At 36.7% G+C, this 19,919-nt stretch overlaps 1 protein-coding gene across 4 annotated transcripts in view; it reads left to right on the forward strand.

Moving 5' to 3' along the window:
* The window catches only part of CAPN7 (calpain 7), a 51,822-nt gene that overhangs the window by 16,706 nt on the left and 15,197 nt on the right, over positions 1–19,919 (forward strand). For all 4 annotated transcript variants that reach the window (XR_011568740.1, XM_070797014.1, XM_019964330.2 and 1 more), the window contains exons 6-12: positions 1,645–1,731; positions 6,215–6,341; positions 7,122–7,207; positions 8,442–8,535; positions 10,229–10,375; positions 11,687–11,793; positions 12,522–12,642. Coding sequence is in view for 3 of the 4 variants with exons in the window: in XM_070797014.1 (XP_070653115.1) it covers positions 1,645–1,731; positions 6,215–6,341; positions 7,122–7,207; positions 8,442–8,535; positions 10,229–10,375; positions 11,687–11,793; positions 12,522–12,642 (769 nt within the window). In the remaining variant the exon portion in view is untranslated. The remainder of the gene's footprint in view (positions 1–1,644; positions 1,732–6,214; positions 6,342–7,121; positions 7,208–8,441; positions 8,536–10,228; positions 10,376–11,686; positions 11,794–12,521; positions 12,643–19,919) is intronic.

Consider the following 19,919-nt stretch of genomic DNA (forward strand, 5'->3'; position numbering starts at 1 on the left):
TATAAACTGTCACACAGTCACAACTTGAAATGTTTGAAATTTGTTCTTAATATATTTTGGTATTCGCATTTCCTCTAGATGTATTTTTTTTTTCTGAAAATCTTAACACTCTTCAAAGCGTTGAATAATTTTCAACATTAATTGAATGTTGTTGAATAATTTTCAACATTCAGTATTCAACCAAGTGTTGAATAATTTTAGGGGCAGAGTAGAACTGTGGCAGCCCTTTCATCACCTCTGCAGCCTTGTGACCAGAGCCCTAATTGCTACCTTGAAACAGCAGTCTAGGCCGGTCAGCAAAGGGCAGCCATAAGCTTTGAATACCGTTGTATATTTCTTAAAAGCGTTGCAAAAAAGAAAGCAAAAAGAGCCAGGATATGTGACAGAGACCTCATTGCAGAGCCAAAACTATATAGTGTCTGGCCCTTATACAGAAAAAGTTTGCCAACCCCTGGGCTGGGAAGCCAACTCAGTGTCTGGAAGCAGCTCCAGGGGATATTAAAAATGCAAAAGAACAAGATTGTGGAAACCTTTGATCGCATCTTGAGCCAGTGCGGCTGCTCCTCACCTGGGCTCTGAACGTCACCCAGCTTAGAGCTGCGTGTGTTGTCAAGTTGCTCTTTCTGTTAGTCTCCTGTGGTTGTGCTGGCACGGTTCCTTCCTCTGTAGCAGCCACCTGAGGGCATTTTTCTCTTTTCCTGCTGAAGTTTCAGTTCCTCTCCTAGAAAAAATGGTGCTATCTGCCTAGAAAAATTTGCTTTTGAAACTGCACAACACAAAGCGGGACAAAAAGAGACACAGGCTAATACCTGTCCAGCACCATGGCTACTCAGCGTCCACGTGCTCCCTTCTACACATTTGAAATGCCGCACTACTACAGAACAGCTCTGAGTTTGTACCTAACAGGACGCAGCTGTCCTCCATACAAGTGAAAAGCTCTCCCCATCTCAAGATGAGGATACACACAAATGTTATTCATGTGTTAACTAGCCCTCAAATTCAGTCATAGTCCCACTGTATATTCTTACCTGGAGGCTAAATTGTGAAGTTACTCTGCCACTCCTCCTAAATAAAATGCGGGGAAGGGACAGAAGGAAATAGCTAATATGTACAAATAAACATGTGACAGAAAATAGAGAATATACAAAGCTGCCACAAGCCACATTTCTTAAATTTGTCAAGAGGCCGTAACTGATATATGTGCCTCTTTCTTTGTCACTACCCATTCCTTAGTCTCATAACCAGAACATATAAAGAATTTATATCCAAGAATCCTTTGAATCCTCAAATAACCAAGTAACTAGGCAATTGCTTTCTTTCTTTAGGCTGAGGATACAACTCGCTTTGTGTCCTGGGGACAGTTTCATTGCCTCTGGTGTAAGCCTGTTTTGAAACAGTTGTTTTGTTGTAAAGGATGGTAGTCTCAAAAGAATAACTTTGGAATTAAATTGGATTAATTGTTTTTTGGTATTCCACTATTTCATGAAAATTTTGCTCAAATAAAGTTAACATTACATGAAATTATCAGTTTAATTTTATTACAATACCATACCTTGTCACTTAAATTTTAAGGAGTTTAAATAAAATTGGTGATTAAGGTTGACTTGACATTTACTTTAGATTTTTTTTCTTATTTTTTAATAGGACAACATCAAAAATAAATGGTATTGAATATGTTCCTTTCATGAGCATTGATCTGAGGGAACGTTTTGCTTATCCAATGCCTTTCTGGTAAGTAAGCACTATTGCACTTCTTGCTTTCAAAATTGTTTTAATTTTTCAGTACTTTTGCCATCTGCTTAAGTCCAATTAAATCCGTAGCCTTAACATTAAAATTTGTAATAAAAATTCTGATTGGAAAAGAGACCAGGCTGAGGGAAGGAGGTGGGACCACATGGCAAGAGTGCCTCTGCCTTTTCCTGGTGACAGGACGTGTGGGTCGTCTTTAGGCTGAGGTTATGCTCATAGTGTCTAACGTGGATCCCAGTACAAGAGAAGGAAGCAGTGAGTAAATATTCATCTAATTTGTGACAGAATTGCAAGTCAGCCAAGGCATTGAATGCAAGGTGGAGAGAAATGACAGGCTTGTTGTTCACAAGAAGATCCAGTTCAGAAACAGGGTTCATTATGAAGGTGTTAGCATAGCCTTCCAGGACAGTGGCAGCTTATGTCAGGAACCTTAAAATCATTGTTTCAGGACTCCCAGGTTCTAGTCATCCTAAGGAAATTAAAATTGGGCCAAAGATGTCTATCATAAGAGCGCGTATCAGAGTGTTTGTTACAGCAAAAAATTATTAAAACCAACTTGGTATCCAGTAATAGCAGAACAATGGCGTGTTCATATTATTCTGTTACATATTATGTTATCCGCAAAAAAATAACCCTTTGAAAAATATAGGGGAAATGTTTGTAATATAAAAATTTTAAAAGATGGAAAATTATAAATATATAATATCCAAATTTTTTTTTCATGTATTTATAGATATATAGAATGAAATGATGTAAAGTGATAGGTCAAAATGTTTACAGTGGTTATCTCTAAGCAGCAAAATTAAGTGATTTACTTTTTAAAACACTTTTATTTTTTGAAATTTCTGCCATTAGCTTATTTATTATCGGAAAGCATCAGGGAATTGAATGCTTATTGTGTGCAGAATACATAAAGACTATAAAAACAGAAGACCTGCTCTCACACTTCTAGTGTTTGTCTTTCTTGGATGGGCAGAAGGTAGACATCTCAAGGCCAGTAAGTTACCAGCATAAGGTTTCACTCAGGCACCTGCACCTATGTGATGCCAGTGGTTGATCTGGATCTAGGGAATGCTTGTATCCAAGACGCTTATAGCCCTAACATTAAGGGCACAGATTCCAGGCCCATGCTGTCCAGTGGCATATCCTCTGGGACACCATGCAAGCTTTGAAATCTGCTTCAGACTTTAATAATAGCATCTACCTTCTGGTGTTACTGTGATGATTAAATGAGTTAATAAAATGTAAAGCACTTACAGTGGTGCTTGTTCTGTAGAAAGCACTTTGTAATAAGAATAAACTGTTAGGAAATAACTATCTTGCTGAATACTAAATTATATAATTTAGCTGTACATTTCAAATACTTTAAAAATGTTTGACCAGTGATTTCACTTCAAGAAACCAATTTTAAAAAGTATTTACAGATCTAGTCAAAGATTTATATAAAAAATAGTTAGCAATATTATTCTACTTATGAAGATGTGAATCAGTTATTCTAGGATGCTCTTAAATGGTAATATCCAAGTAGACTACAAACTTGAAGCTCCAATCTTTGTGTAACAGATGAAGATAAATCATGTTTTTAGTGCTCATACGACAGAATGTCCCTAGAAAGAATTGTATACACTCATGAACAATCAAGTTTTCAAGAAATTAAGTAACACGGGAAAATGCTTACACTGTAATTAAAAATGTAACTGTCTTATAACTATCAAAACATTATAACTGTCTTACAACAGTTATTAAAATGTAACTTCCCTAATTACCTGGAAAATCCCATGGATGGAGAATCCTGGTAGGCTACAGTCCATGGGGTTGCAAAGAGTCAGACACAAGTGAGTGACTTCACTGGCAGAGCTGGGGTTTTACGTTGTGTGTGACCCCTTGCTCTCTGCTTGTCCTGCACATGGGATCCTGGGCTCCATGAGGACAGAGAGCATCTCCCTACACGGTGTCCCACGAGGCAGTGCTCAGTGAATGCTTACCAAGGTAGTTAAATTTTAAGAAAAATCAAGTAAAATTAAATGCTCTAACTGGCAAGATTTTTCCTTTCTTGTTTTCTGGATTATTTCACAGAATAATCAGAAGAAATAGTAACAGTAAACATTTTAAAATTCAAAGATAGCAGACTGATGGCAAAAAAGCTCCCCAGTGTATGAATCTTTGGTTAGAAAAATTCAGTTCAGTTCAGTTCAGTTCAGTCGCTCATTCATGTCCTACTCTTTGCAACCCTGTGAACCACAGCACGCCAGGCCTCCCTGTCCATCACCAACTCCCAGAGTCCACCCAAACCCATGTCCATTGAGTCGGTGATGCCATCCAACCATCTCATCTTCTGTCGACCACTTCTCCTCCTGCCCCTCAGTCTTTCCCAGCATCAGGGTCTTTTCCAATGAGTCAGCTCTTCACATCAGGTGGCCAAAGTATTGGGAGTTTCAGCTTCAACATCAGTCCCTCCAATAAACACCCAGGACTGATCTCCTTTAGGATGGACTGATTGGGTCTCTTTGCAGTCCAAGGGACTCTCAGGAGTCTTCTCCAACACCACACTTCAAAAACATCAATTCTTTGGCGCCCAGCTTTCTTTATAGGCCGGCTCTCACATCCACATATAACTACTGGAAAAACCGTAGCCTTGACTAGACGGACCTTTGTTGGCAATGTCTCTGCTTTTTAATATGCTGTCTAGGTTGGTCATAACTTTCCTTCCAAGGAGTAAGTGTCTTTTAATTTCATGGCTACAATCACCATCTGCAGTGATTTTGGAGCCCCCAAAAATAAAGTCTAACACTGTTTCCACAGTTTCCCCATCTATTTGCCATGAAGTGATGGGACCAGATGCCATGATCTTAGTTTTTTGAATGTTGAGCTTTATCTAATCTTTTTTAGAAAGATTGGATGACTAATTTTTTTTTTCTTTTCTGGCCATGTATTATAAATTATAAAGTATTTTAAATATTTCAAAGTTCTAAGAAAAATTTAGTAATTCAGTGGTGACTTTTGAGAGAACAAGTGTTAAGGAGTCTTGGATTTACTGAATTTGGTTCATATTGGTAGGTTAATAATATTGAGTAATTAGATTATAGATTTGAGTCAGCCTTATTTTTTCTCCTCAAACATTTGTGATGGCTGTTCTTAGATTCTTCTAAATTCGTTCAGCTCACTGCATGTTAGCAGTCAGGTCCTGATTCTACACAGGTACAAAGTGCTGCCTAGAATGCTAGTGGTTCTGTGCGACATATGAGGTGATCACCAAAAAAGTTTGAGAAGTGTTATATACCGTATTATGCTCTAAGAGATTTCCAGCAAATACTGGCTTATTAAAGGTTTAGAGGTGTCCTTCCAATGGAAAAAAAAGAAAAAATACTTCAGGAGTTTTCAGATCACACATCACCGCAAAACCCTCTTGTTCCTAATGTCTGTCAACATTGTGTTTTTAAAAACACGTATTTTTTTCAGGTTACGTATCATTCACCTTATATCATCCTATAAATCTTTCAAAATCAGATTTGTTGCCCTTGCTCTAGAAGCACTTTGAAGAATGGCAGACTTAAACTTTTGTGCCGTACATTAATTATAGAGAAATACTTCACGTGTATTCCCTACACATTTTGAGTAGAGAGTAATGGATAAGATGCTGGATTTGGCACCAAAGACCTGGAATCAGATACCCTTTCTTCTGTGTCTTAGCTCAGCAGTGCCACAGATTATTTGATCACTTAAAACTTTTTCTAAAAAGTTTGCTCTAATAGAATTGTTTTGAAGGTCAAATGAATAAAATATGTAAAATATTTTGTGTGATGCCTAGCACATGTTTGGTGTGTGGGTACATGCTCAGTCGTGTCTGACTCTTTGTGATCCCCATGGATTGTAGCCTGCCAGGCCCCTCTGTCCATGAAATGCTCCGGGCAGGAATACTGGAGTGGGTTGCCATTTCCTACTCCAGGAGATATTCTTTACCCAGGGATCAAACCCGCGTCTCTTGCATCTCCTGCGCTGGCAGGCAGATTCTTTACCACTGTTGCCACCTCTGCGTTAGTCAGTAACTAGGTATTCTCATTATTAGTCCTGCAGAGATGAGTTTGTCAAGAATCAACATAAAGATCTGTAGCTTCCTTGCTTCTTTTGAATGAATCAAATGGCTCCATTTTATTGAAACTGAATTTCTTGAATATAACCATGCTAAATTTAACTCTGAAATTACATTCTTAAAATAAATATAAAAGTGTTTAATTGCTCTTCTGTTGTCAGTTATCTGTGCCCTTTTTTTAAATTGAGGTGGTAATCAGGTTGGATTCAAGATCAAATGTAAAAGGCCAAATTTGACCAGAGAGTGTTTTTAGAATTCGCTATATAGCTGTGATCACTATACCAAAATAAATTCCCTGGGAAGTTTAATCTTGTTTTTAAGTCATTTTTTAAGGTTAATTTTATTATTATTATTAAATTTTTATCATCACCTCAGTGATAGATGTGGCAAGTTACCATTATCACCTAAACAAAAAGCTACATTTTCTAAGTGGGTACGACCGGAAGACCTCACCAACAACCCTACGATGATTTATACAGTGTCTAGTTTCAGCATAAAGCAGGTAAACATATATTTTGTATAACTTTACATGAAAAGCTAACATTTTAAAGTTATTTGAATATACATTTGCCTCTTTTTTTTAGATTTTTATTTATTCATATGCATTAGTATGATTGGAGAAATTATTCGTCTTGCATTTGACTTAGACATACTGAGATGTAATAACTCTTGAGCAGTTAAATAGATTTTTGTGCACTCTATTGATATATGCTTGCAGATGAGAATAATTGAGAATCGGAATTTTATATTTGATGAGAGAATAAATAGAGCAGATAGAAAGGTATTGGGCTTATTTAAAACACTTCAGTGGCAGAACAACTCTGTGACTTGATTGTAAACTTTATTAATGACATATTAGCCCTGCAGTCATAGATTTTTTCACATTAGTATGAAAATAATGCTCCTGAAATACCGTGATTCAAATTTTTTGATGTGTGTATTGATTTTAATTTGTCATATTGTAATTAACCAACTTTTAAAAAATGCTTGTAATTTTTTGTCATTAAAAAATGTAATTCAATTGAGTTTGCTTTTATTCATGTAAGAATACATCATGCATATTTAATTATTCTAAAGTAACTTAATTGAAATACTTGTTTTTCCCGGGATTTGTACAAACAAAGTATGTGTTAGTTGGCACTATGGCATTTCTATTTATTATTTTCCTATTCAAGCAGCAGTCAAGATATTGTATAAAAAGGCTCTAGATGGAATGCTTAAATACTGTGGTAATGTTGAAATTGCATGAGTAAATGAATGTAGTAATAATTTTTATTAACAGACAATAGTATCAGATTGTTCTTTTGTGGCATCACTGGCCATCAGTGCAGCTTATGAAAGACGATTTAATAAGAAGTTGATTACCAGGTAAGATTTTATATTTGTCCCTTTAGCCCTTTTCATGGAATCTTACTTGGAAATAGAAGCTTAGGCTTTGTCTGCACAGAAAAGGCATATCACTTAGAACTGTTACGGCCTTTGAGTGTCAAGCAGATGGTTTGTGAATGTGGAAGGATTTGCTAAGACAATCTAAGAACATATGCACATATAGTTAGAATAATATAAATGAAATAAATGAGATTGGTCAAATTAAAATCATATCGTATTTATAATTTGACTGTACTATATAGTAGCCACAAGTCTCATGTGGATATTACACACTTGAAATGAGCTAGTGAATATGGATAGGCTATAAGTGTAAAATGGATCAGATTTTGAAAACAACACACAAAAAAAATATCTATTGGAAAATGTCTCAAAGTTTTATATTATTTATTGAGATAATGTTTTTAATGGGTTAAATAAGACATTAATATAAAACAATATATATAATACAGCATTATATAGGTCTGTAATGTAGTATAACATAATATATGTAATATTTTTGTTGGCTAGAACAATGTACTGAAATGTTACCATGAAATCCTTTTTCTTTCAATTTTTGGAAGTTTTATTAGCTTAAAATTATTCATTATAAAAATTAAGCATTATAATTTTTTTGTACAGCTTTTCCTGAGTTTTTGTTAAGTCCTGAAAGAACAAAGGTAAATAGATACAGACCTTAGTTTCAAGTCATTTGCCATCTTGGATAAACAAAGCTTGTAAATAAATCCTATGCAGTTTGAGAAAGAAAATTGATACTGATAGTTTCTGCGAGTATCTTACTAGATACTTTTGTTGCTCTATCAGCGCTCTGCTAACTTTATGTCAGAGTTACAGTTTCCTTAGTTGTGGTTAACTGAAATGGTCTCTTTATGTTTTAGAGCCAATAGTAGATTATTTTAACTAGTTTAAAATATATCCACTTACTAGAAAATTTATTAGAGGATATAATTAAAAATGAGCATTTTTAAGAATATTATGAAATGTATGCCCTATTGTATGATCTCGTAAGACACTGTCTTCATTTATTTATATTAAATAAAAACTTTGAGATGAAATTCTTTTTCCATTACAGGTCTATTATAGACAAGTATTCTTACATTTATTTTTGTAAAATTACTAAGACAATAGCATATGTCTAAATAAAATTAATATTCTGCATAGTAGTTTATATTGAATATTAACGTTGGTATTTCACCATTTCTTTCCCTTACTAAAGCATAATTTATCCTCAGAATAAGGATGGTGAGCCAGAGTACAATCCTTGTGGAAAGTATATGGTAAAACTTCACCTCAATGGTGTGCCCAGAAAGGTGAATAACGTTTCTCTCCATATTAACCCCTTCTTTCTTCCCTACCTTTGAATCTTAAGTAAAGTCATTAAGAAATGTTATTTATGTAAACATTTAAAAAGTCAGTTTAGTTGATTTTGACTCTGTGATATTATACATATTACTACCAATAGCATCATCAATAATAATTAAAAATAAAAAATCATGGCAAGCATAAAGTCTTTTAAAAATGAGTTTGGGAAAATTTATAGAAAGCTCCAAGAAGTAGCATTGAGCTAATGTTTGCTTATCCTTAAAATGAATTTTAATCTGGTGGTCATTTATTACCTTTTTGATTAAAAAGATATCAGACACACTAAGTCCATTAGAACAATTTATGTGTGTAAATCGAGGTGTAAGACACCTTTAATATTGTTTTCCTTTGTGAAATATATACATAGTTTTAAATTGCAAATCTTTCTCTTAAGGATTCCGAACGATGTTGTAAGGGCCTTGCATTGTTAGGATTCTCTAGCTCCTGTCCGCTCATTAAGTCCAGGGATCAACATTAGTATCGCTTGGGAATTTGCTGGGCTTCCCAGGTGGTGCTGGTGGTAAAGAACTCGCCTGCCAATGTAGGAGACGTAAGAGACATGGGTTTGACTACCTGGGTCGGGAAGATTCATGGAGGAGGGCATGGCAACCCACTCCAGTATTTTTGCCTGAAGAGTCCCATGGACAGAGGACATTGCAAATAATTGGACACGACTGAAGTGACTTAGCATTCATGCACATAGGAATTTGTTAGAATTTCTGAACTTGGGCCTCATCCTGGACCTGCTGAATCAGAATACACATTTAAACAAGATTCCACACTGATTCTAGTGTGGGAAGCTTAGAAGTTAACTCTCTAGTTGAATAAGAATCAAACTTTGGGGTGCACAGAATCATTTGGAGTGCTTGTTAAGAAAGATTCCTGGCTCCACCCCCAAAGCATCTGATTCAGTAGGTCTGCAGAAGGGCCAGAATTTGCATATCTAACAGGTTTCTAGGTGATGGTAGTGATGTTGTCTGAGAACAACCTTTCAGAATGATTGCTCTAGTTAATTTCTTAAGGACTAAACAGAATTATTGAGAATGGTTTTCCTGAACTATAATTTGTAAATAATCTCTGGTTTAAAGAATCTTTCAAAATGCAGTTGCATAGTTTCTCTATTAATAAATCAAAATTCTTTTTATTCTCTTGTTTCCCAAATCACTCTATAATGTGAATTAGAGGCTGCATGTTTTTGGTGATTATTTCTCTGCTTCTATATTATTTAAATGTATTATTTAGCCGTAATGTTTTACTACTAAGTATAGCATGAATCTTTTTGCAGATTTAGGGTACTATTGTTATTTCCCTTAGTAGTGAGAGGTCCTTTTGTAAATCATTTTAGATATAAAGTACATTTCTAGAATCCCTAATAATTTTGTTGGTAGATCCATAACATTTTCCAACCAATTGGCTCCAGGTTAATACCTGAGAGGAAGATTAAGTTGTAAACCTTAAGAAAGGCATCACAAAACATTTTATAATTGATCAGTTTCCAGAAATATGAAACTACCATTAACTTAGTAATTGACATAGCATGCCTTTCATTTTATTCAGTATAAGAGGTGTGGAAGTTTTTTGATAGAAAAGATTTTAAGATATTTTGTACCACCCAAAGAAGTTAATGTTCTCTTTCTCCAGGTGATAATTGATGACCAGTTACCTGTTGATCACAAAGGAGAATTGCTCTGTTCCTATTCTAACAACAAAAGTGAATTATGGGTTTCTCTCATAGAAAAGGCATACATGAAAGTCATGGGAGGATATGATTTCCCAGGATCCAATTCAGTAAGTAATAAGATGATCCAGACACAGGCTTATGCTACCTAATACGATTATTCTAAGTTTGAAAGATTGTAGATGATGTATTTGGTTTAAATGAAAACATTATCAGCCCCTGAAAAATATTGACCAGCCAGTTGTTATGGGAGTGCATGTTTTCTTTTGTAAGATTATTTGCACGTTGTGTAGATTTAGTATTCAGGAAAGCCTGAAGTGTATGTGTCTACTGTTCTGGTGGGATACAGGGCCAAATAAATGTAGTGTACCTTTCCAAAGAACCTCTCAAATCAAAGGGATGATTCATGTTGTCATCCTTCTGTGGTTTTTTTTTTAATATATAAATTCAGGCTCAAGGACTTTGGGGTTAGTTTTTCCCAACCTTAACACAACTTTATCTGTAAAATCAAGGTATCTGCCAGTGTCCTTTAGTTGTCAACTACAGCCTTACACCAGAAATTCTTCAGACTAGCATGACTTTAAATTATAACACTGATGAGCCTGTGGCCTTAGAAAAGGTGTTTACCCTTTCTTAGCTTCTTTGCTTGTCTGTAACATGAGGATAATACCCACCTCTCAAGAACTATAAAGATTAAATGAAGTAATATATGCAAATCACCTATTACTCATTCCTGGTTAGTATCCTAGCCCAGTGCCTGGCCTCCTTCATCCTGCTGCTGTTTATAATGCTAATCAAAGAATATATAGGTCATAGTTAAAGGTAGAAGGATGTTAACAAATTTCTTCCCAGCCTCCATGTTCAGTTTCTCTGTCCTTCAAATATTTTTAGTTTAGCTTTCTCATCCATTGCCTGTTGATTTACCGAGTCAACTGTCATCATCATCATCAAAGCAGTTTTTCCTATTAAATGTTTTGAGTTTTCATCAGATATATCAGTAAATGTATTCTGGAAAAGCAGCAGAGAATGTGAGGAAAAGACAGGCTTGTGCTTAAATCCAGATGGGAATTTGAGTTAAGTAAGAGGTTTATTTTTCTGAAGCAGGAAAATGCAACCCACCCAATAATAAAAGATTTATTATCCCTGGAGAGGGAAATAGCAACCCACTCCAGTATTTTTGCCTGGAAAATCCCGTGGACCGAGGAGCCTGGCGGGCTACAGTCCGTAGGGTCGCAAAGAGTCGGACACGGCTGAGCATACGCATACAAGAGATTCATACGGATAGAAAACAACTTACTGCCTTCTGATTTATTCCTATCAGAATCATCATATCAGATCAGTGGGATTTAATAGCGTACCCTGGGGACTTATTTAGGAGCTTGAAAACCACAGTGACCGTCCTAACTGGGTTTATGTTGCAGAACATTGATCTTCATGCCCTGACTGGGTGGATACCAGAAAGGATCGCCATGCACTCAGACAGCCAGGCTTTCAGCAAGGATAACTCGTTCCGAATGCTTTACCAAAGGTGAACACTTCTCTCTCTCTCTCTTTTGTACTAAAAGAGGCCATTTAAGCGCTTCATGTCTTGTTGAGAATGGATACTGCAGAGGCTGTCATTCTCAGTTATTAGGGAAGTTGTGTTTTTAAAATATTCACTTGATGCACTCGCTCCAGCCAGCCCTCAGAGACGCTTGCAATTAATCCAGATAGTAGATAATCCAAAACATTTGGATAAAGGAATATTGGAAAGACTATTTTGTACTTCCTGAGTACTTACCAATTTGAGGGAAGGTGGGAAAAGAGGAGGGTGAGAACATAAAGATAGCTTACGCCTTAAATGGATCATCCATGTGAAGAGCTGGAAAACTGTCTGTACAGTAATACACATTCAGTCTTGAAACCAGAAAGCTCAGTGATTTGACGAAGAAAATTATACAGTTTTGGGAGAAATGCATTTGGTATTTTCCATCTTCACCTTTATTTGTAAATCATTTGAAAATTTAGCATTTATTTTTCTTCATTGATAGGTTTCTGAGAATTAGTTTGTCTAAAACTTGGAGGGAAAAGAAATAAATGTGATAGTTTTTTCTGATTTGCTGTAAAATAAAAATGTACTTCTCTGGTGGGTGTTGAAAATAGCCTGTTTTAGAAAAGATTTCCACTTGGTGGACATTTTGATGTAAAGGAAAGATGGTGTAATCTGAGGTACGGATGTGTTTACCTTTGGTTGTTGATCTGTTGGGTCCATTCCAGATTTCACAAAGGAGATGTCCTCATTACGGCGTCCACTGGAGTGATGACCGAGGCTGAAGGCGAGAAGTGGGGCCTGGTCCCCACACACGCGTACGCTGTGCTGGACATCAGAGAATTCAAGGTTCCGCCTCATGTTTCATTTCCCTTGCTTTTCTTGTTTGCTAGTAAGACATCGCAAGCATTCCAAATAACATATGAGCTTTTTAAATACTGATAAGTCAAGATTTAGACCAAGTTTGAAAACCGTTCTACCTGTTACATTAAACAACTTGACCTCTCCCATTGGAGGTGATGAATTAAAAGGTGGGAAATGTAAAGACCGTGGCAGTGGCAGTACAGATATTGACAATGCAACAGGAACGTTGTGTGCCTCTTTTTTTTTTTCCATAAAAGTAGTAGGGTTGAGGTGAACACACGTCCCTCGATGCTCTGGGCTGTCTGTTGGGTTTGGGGCTCAGTCACAGGGTCAGACTGTAGAGCCTTCAGTGAATACTTGTGCCCAGATGAAAAATAAGAGGATACCTATGAGTAAGAAGCATGCCAGCGGGTTTGCACGTGTTTTCTAGCAGCCCTTGCACCGGGAGGCCTTTTCCGGCCCTTCCTCTGTGCTCTGATATTGGCACAGTGACTTTTATTTTCTCTCGTGTTATTGCTTCGTTTTTTTCACTGAAAAACATGTCTGTACAATGGATTAGAAAATATAAAAATCATTAAGGAAAGAGCTCTCTTTCCCTTATGGTATAGAAACTAAGCTGTTTAGTTCCTGAAAAGTTTAACTAGCTGTATATTGCAGTTTTCCTGCTTAAACTTACAGAAAGAAGTAGTGATCAATCACCAAGAACAGGGTACTAACTGTGTATTTAAATTGATTTTCTTATGTGGCACATGGAACTACATGAATTATGAAGGCATATGAATTATGAAGGCAGTAGGGATGTGCTGCAACATCTAAAAATTTATAGTCTTAAAGCCACTATTGTGCCACTAACCATTCTGTATAGAATTTTCTCTCCCTTTAAAAGTGGCATAAAAATTGACTGCATAAAGCAAAAAAATAAAAAAATTTATGTGAGTTAAACTGAAATATCTGTGTTTGTTTAGGAATGTGTCTTGCCACACAAACCAAGTAAAACATTGAGAGTAACAGTTGCTATTATTTAATAATAATTTTACTGTTAGAATATCCTTTGAGATAGACGTTAATGAATGTATCTGGCAAGAGATTTAAATTTAGACAATGAAATAGTTTGAAAGGAAGCTTGAATGTGAGGAAAATTTCTGTAAAGATACACCATTTACTTCAAGAAATAAGTATTTGTTCTGATTGTTTAGGAGAAACTGGAAAAATAACATATTTAAGAAAAAAACAGGTACCTGTGGTTTGACTTGAAAACAAAGCATTAAAAAATTATTAAATTTCGGTGAAGTAAGCTTCTCAAATAATAGCCTTGTTAAGAATCAGCAGCATTATTCACACAGTATCAGTTTGATGTGTCAGTTATTGTGTAGTGATAAAGGTCGCTTGTGTTTTCTGTACTTTAGATCGCGGTGTGATGGCTCTGCAGCCCTGCGTGGGGGACAGCGTGGTGGTGTGATAGTTCCGTACCTCACGGAACAGTCGCCACAGTCACCGTCTGTCCCCATACGAAGCTGTCACAGTGTTATTGACTGTGTTCCCGGCGCTGAACCTGTCATCCCGTTGCCTGTTTGTTTTGCAGCTGCACTTTGTGCCTCTTTATCTGCCTCGCCTGTTTTGCTCACAGCCCCCCACCCCATCCCACGCAGGCGGCTGCCTGTCTTCTTCTGTATCTGTGGATCTGCTTCTGTACTGTTTGCTCATTTGTTCTGTTTTTTAGATTCCACGCATAAGTGAAATCATACGGTATTTTTCTTTCTCTCACAGTTTCACGTAGCATAATACCCCCAAGACCCATGACAAATAGCAAGATTTCATTCTTTTTTAATGGCTAACATTTCATTGTATATATGTATACCGGTTTGGTTTTGTTTTTTTTTTATCCATTCATCCGTCAGTGGACACTTAAGTTGCTTCCATATCTTGGCTCTTGTATATAATGTTGCAGTGAACGTTGGTGGGCATATGTTTTCCAGATTAGTGTTTTTGTTTTCTATGGACAAATGCCCAGAAGTGAAATTGCTTGATCATATGGCAGTTCTGTTTTTAATTTTTTTGGGGGGTCCCCATACTGTTTTCATAATGCCTACACCCAGTTCACATTCCCACCGAAAGTGCATTTCTTTGCATCCTTGCCAACGTTTGTTATTTGTTGTCTTTTTTACTGTAGCTGTTCTGACAGGTGTAAAGTGATGTCCCATTGTGGTTTTCATTTACATTTTCCTGATTAGTGATGTTGAGTATCTTTTCATATATGTGTTGGCCATCTGTATATCATCTTTGGAAAAAATGAATGTGCACGTCCTTTGCCCATTTGTTTAATTAGGTTCTATTTTTCTGTTGCTGAGCTGTATGAATTCTTTGTATGTTTTGGATATTATCCCCTCATCAGATAAATTATTTGCAAATATTTTCTCCCATTCAGTAGGTGGCCTTTTCATTTTGTTGATAATTTCCTTCACCTTGCAAAGTTTCGTAGTTTGATGTAACATTGTTTGTTTGTTTTTGCTTTTGTTTCCCTTGCCTGAGGACACAGATACAAAAATACTTCCAAGGACCATACTGCTTATGTCTTCCTCTAGGAGCTTAATGGTTTCAAGACTTACATTTAAGTCTTTAAATCCATTTTGAGATTATTTTTGTATATGGTGTAAGGTATGGTTCCCGTTCCTTTTTTTTAACATGTAACTGTCCAAGTTTCCTAACACTATTTATTGAAGAAACTTTTTTTCCCTCTGTGTGTTTCTTCTGGCTCCTTTGTCATAAATTAGTTATAAGTGTGGGTTTATTTCTGGGCTCTGTACGCTCCACTGATACATGTGCCTGTTTTTGGGCCAGTACCATATTGTTTTGATTACTGTAGCTTTGTAGTTCGGTGTGAAATCAGAGAATTGTGGGACTTCATAGCTTTGTTTTTCTTTCTCAAGGTTGTTTCGGCTATTTGGGGTCTTTTGTGTTTCTGTACAAGTTTTAGTTATTTGTTCTAGTTCTGGGGAAATCGTCATTGGTATTTCCTCAGGGACTGTAGTGCATCTGTGGATTGCCTTGGGTTATATGGCACTTTAACAGCATTAACTCTTCGCTCCGTGAGCATGGTACGGCTTTCCGTTTGTTTGTGTCATCTTTAATTCCTTGCCTCCGTGTCTTACAGCTTTCAGAGTGTAGGTCTTTCACTTCCTTGGTTAGTTTTGTTCCTCAGTGTTTTATTATTTCTGTGGCAATTGGAAATGAAGCTGTTTTCTTAATTTCCCTGATCGTTGTTAGTGTATAGAAGCATAACAGATTACTGTATGTTAATCTTGTGTCCTATAGCGCTACCAAATTCATTTAGTAGTTCTGATAGTTTTTTGGTGGCATCTTCAGGATTTTCTGTGTATAGTATCATGTCTCGTGCAAACAGTGATAGTTCTGTGTCTTACTTAACAATTTGGATTCCCTTTATTTATTTTGCTTGTCTAATTGCTGTGGCTAGGACTGAATAAAAGTGGCAGGAGTGGACATCTTGTCTTGTTCCTGATCTTAGAGGGGATGTTTTCTGTTTTTCACTGTTGAGAATGAAGTTTGCTATAGGCTTGTCATATACGGCCTTTATTATGTTAAGGTCCCTCTGTACCTACTTTGTTGAGAGTTTTTATTGTAAAGAGATGTTGAATTTTGTTAAAGCTTCTTCTGCCTCTATGGAAATGACCATATGATTTTTATTCTTCAATTTGTTAATAGGGTGTTACCCCTTGTTTGATTTGCAAATGTTGAATCGTCCTTGCATCCATGGGATAAATCCCACTTGATCATGGTGTGTGACCTTTTAATATATTGTTGAGTTGGGTTTGCTAATATTTTGTTGAGGATTTTTGCATCTGATGCTCATCAGTGACACTGCCTATGGTTTTCTTTCCGTGTGGTATTTTTAGTTTGGGTATCAAAACTGCTGGTCTTTGAGAATAAGTTTGGAAGCATTCCTTCATTTTCAGCTCTTTGGAATACTTTGAGAAAGATAGATGTTAATTCTTCTTTAAACATTCAATAGAATTCACCCATAAAACTCTCTGGTCCTGGACTTTGTTTGTGGAGAGTTTGTAAATTACTGGTTCAACTTCATCACTGGTCGTTGATTGGTTCGTGTCTTGTGTTTCTTCCTGATTCCATCTTGAGAGATTGTACGTTTCTAGGAATTTATCCATTTGTTCCAGGTTGTCCATTTTACGGGTGTATAATTGTTTGTAGTAACTTCTTATGATCATTTGTACTTCTGTGATGTCAGTCGTAACTTCTTTCTTATTTCTTATTTGACTTATTTGGGCTCTCTTTGTTGATTAGTTCAATTAAAATTTGTCAGTTTTGTTTATATTTTCAACAAACCAGGTCTTACTTTCACTTATCTTTTCTTTCTTTTTTTTTTTTTAGTTTCTATTTCATTTATTTCTGCTCTCATCTTTATGATTTCTTTCCTTCTACTAACTTTGGGTTTTGTTTGTTTTTTTCCTACTGCCTTTAGGTATAAAGTTAGGTGTTTGAGATTTTTCTTTATTTCTGAGGAAGTCTTGTATCACTGTAAACTTCCCTTTTAGAATTGCTTTTGCTGCATCTCATAGATTGTGATTGTTGTGTTTCCATTTTTATCTATCTCAAGATATTTTTAAATTTCCTCTTTGACTTCTTCAGTGACCTATTAGTTGTTTAGTTGCAGGTTGCTTAGCTTTTATGTGTTTGTGGTTTTTGCAGTTCTTTCTTGTGGTTGATTTCTAGTCTTAGATTCTTGTGGTCAGAAAAGATGTTTGATGTGGTTTCAGTCTTTTTAAATTTATTGAGACTTGTTTTGAGGCCTGGTGCGTGATTTGTCTTGGAGAATGTTCTATGTGCACTTGAAAAGGATGTGTATGCTGCTGGTTTTGGATGGGATGTTCTGTAGATATCTGTTAAGTCCATTGGGTCTAATGTGCAATATAAGTGGTTTTCTTAATGATGATTTTTCTGCCTAGGTGATTTATCCATTGATACAAGTGGCATGTTACTACCTCCTAGTAATATTGTGTTACTGTTCATTTTTCCCATTATGTCTGTTAATATTTGCTTTATGTATTTGGGTGCTCTTATGTTGAATGCATATGTATTTAAAATTGTATCTTTTTCTTGGATTGATCCATTGTCTCTTGTTACAGTCTTTGTTTTAAACTCTATTTTGTCTGATACAAAGTATTGCTATCCCAGCTTTCTTTTTGTTTCCATTTACATGGAATACCTTTTTCCATACCCTCACTTGGAATCTGTGTGTGCCTTTAGATCTGAACTGAGTCTCTGTAGGCAGCATTTATATGGGTCTTGTTTTCTTTATTTTTATTGTTTTATTTTCTTTATCCACTGTATGTCTTCTGATTTAGTCTGTTTACATTTAAAGTAATTATTGATAGGTATTTGTTCATCATTTAGGGTTATTTTTGTAGTTTTTTGGCTCCTTTCTTCTTTTGTTTTCTTTCATTGTGATTGATGACTGTCTTTAGTGTTATGTTTGGATTCCTTCCTTGTCTTTTCTGTGTGTATCTATTAGAGATTTTTGACTTGTGGTTACCATGAGGTTTGTGTGCTGTATGCTGTGCTCAAACACTCAGTTGTGTCTGACTCTTTGTGACCCCACGGACCGTAGCCTTCCAGGTTCCTCTGTCCGTGGGATTCTCCTGGCAAGAATACCATAGTGGGGTGCCATTTCCTCCTCCAGGGGATCTTCCTGACCCAGGGATTGAACCCACGTCTCTTATGTCTCCTGAATTGACCAGCAGATTCTTCACTACTAGCGCCCCCTGGGAAGCCCCAAGGTGTGCGTATTGCAATACATACATGTCATGTGTGTGTGCATATGCATATATTTACACATGATTGTTTTAAGTTCACATCCTTTTAAGTTCAGATGCATTCTAACAACTATGCATTTTTACTGACACTGTCCACATTTCATGTTTCTGGCATCACATGTTACATCTCTTTGTTATACGTATCCCTTCAGTTCAGTTTAGTCGCTCAGTTGTGTCTGACTCTTTGTGACCCCATGGACTGCAGCACGCCAGACTTCCCTGTCCATCACCAACTCCCGGAGCTTGCTCAAACTCACGTCAGCAATGCCATCCAACTATCTCAACCTCTGTCGTCCCCTTCTCCTCCTGGCTTCAGTGTCCCAGCATCAGGGTCTTTTTCAGTGAGTCAGTTCTTTGCATCAGGTGGCCAAAGTATTGGAGCTTCAGCTTTGGAATCAGTCCTTCCAATGAACACCCAGGACAGATCTCCTTTAGGATGGACTGGTTGGCTCTCCTTGCAGTCCAAGGGACTCTCAAGAGTCTTCTCCAACACCACAGTTCAAAAGCATCAATTCTTCGGCACTCAGCTTTCTTTATAGTCCAACTCTCACATCCATACATGACTACTGGAGAAACCACAGCTTTGACTAGATAGACCTTTCTTGGCATGTCTGTATCTCTTACCGTACTTTTAAGTTATAAATGTATCCCTTAACCATACATATTGTGCATATAGATGATTTTACTGCTTTTGTTTATTAACCTTTCTACTAGCTTTATAAGTAATTTATCTACTGGCTTTACTCTGTGTAGTGTGTGTGTGTGCGCGCGTGCGTGTGTGTGCGTGAGTCCCGACTCTTTGTGATCCCATGGATTGTAGCCCGCTGGGCTCCCGTGTCCATGGGATTCTCCAGGCAGGGTTGCTGAAGTGGGTTGCCATTTCCTTCTCCTGAGGGATCTTCCCAACCCAGGGATCGAACCCTGGTCTCCTGCATTGCAGGCCGGTTCTTTCCCATCTGAGCCACCAGGGAAGCCCCCTTTATTGTATACCTACATTTACCAATAAGATTTTTCCTTTTGTAATTTTCTGATTTCTGGTTGTGGCCTTTTCTTTTTCACTCAGCGACGTGCTTAGATATGTAAAGTGGGTTTAGTAGTGCTGAACTCTTAGCTTTTGTTTATCTGTGAAACTGTCTTACCTTTTCCTCAAATCTAAATGGTAACCTTACTTGGTAGAGTATTCTTGGCTGTAGGCTTTTTTCCCTTTCAGTACTTTTAATATATTGTGCCTTTCCCTTTTGACCTGCAAGGTTTATGCTATGAGTCAGCTGATGGTCATATGGGAATTTCCTTGCTCTTCTCTTGCTGATTTTAAGACTCTCTCTTTGCCAGTAAGTTTCCTATTTTAACTGCAGTGTGTCTTGGTGTAGACCTTTTTGGCATCATCTTGTTTGGGACTTTCTGAGCTTCCTGCAC

This window comes from Bos indicus, chromosome 1 (genome assembly GCF_029378745.1).
Source record: "Bos indicus isolate NIAB-ARS_2022 breed Sahiwal x Tharparkar chromosome 1, NIAB-ARS_B.indTharparkar_mat_pri_1.0, whole genome shotgun sequence".
In the NCBI taxonomy this organism is placed as follows: domain Eukaryota; kingdom Metazoa; phylum Chordata; class Mammalia; order Artiodactyla; family Bovidae; genus Bos; species Bos indicus.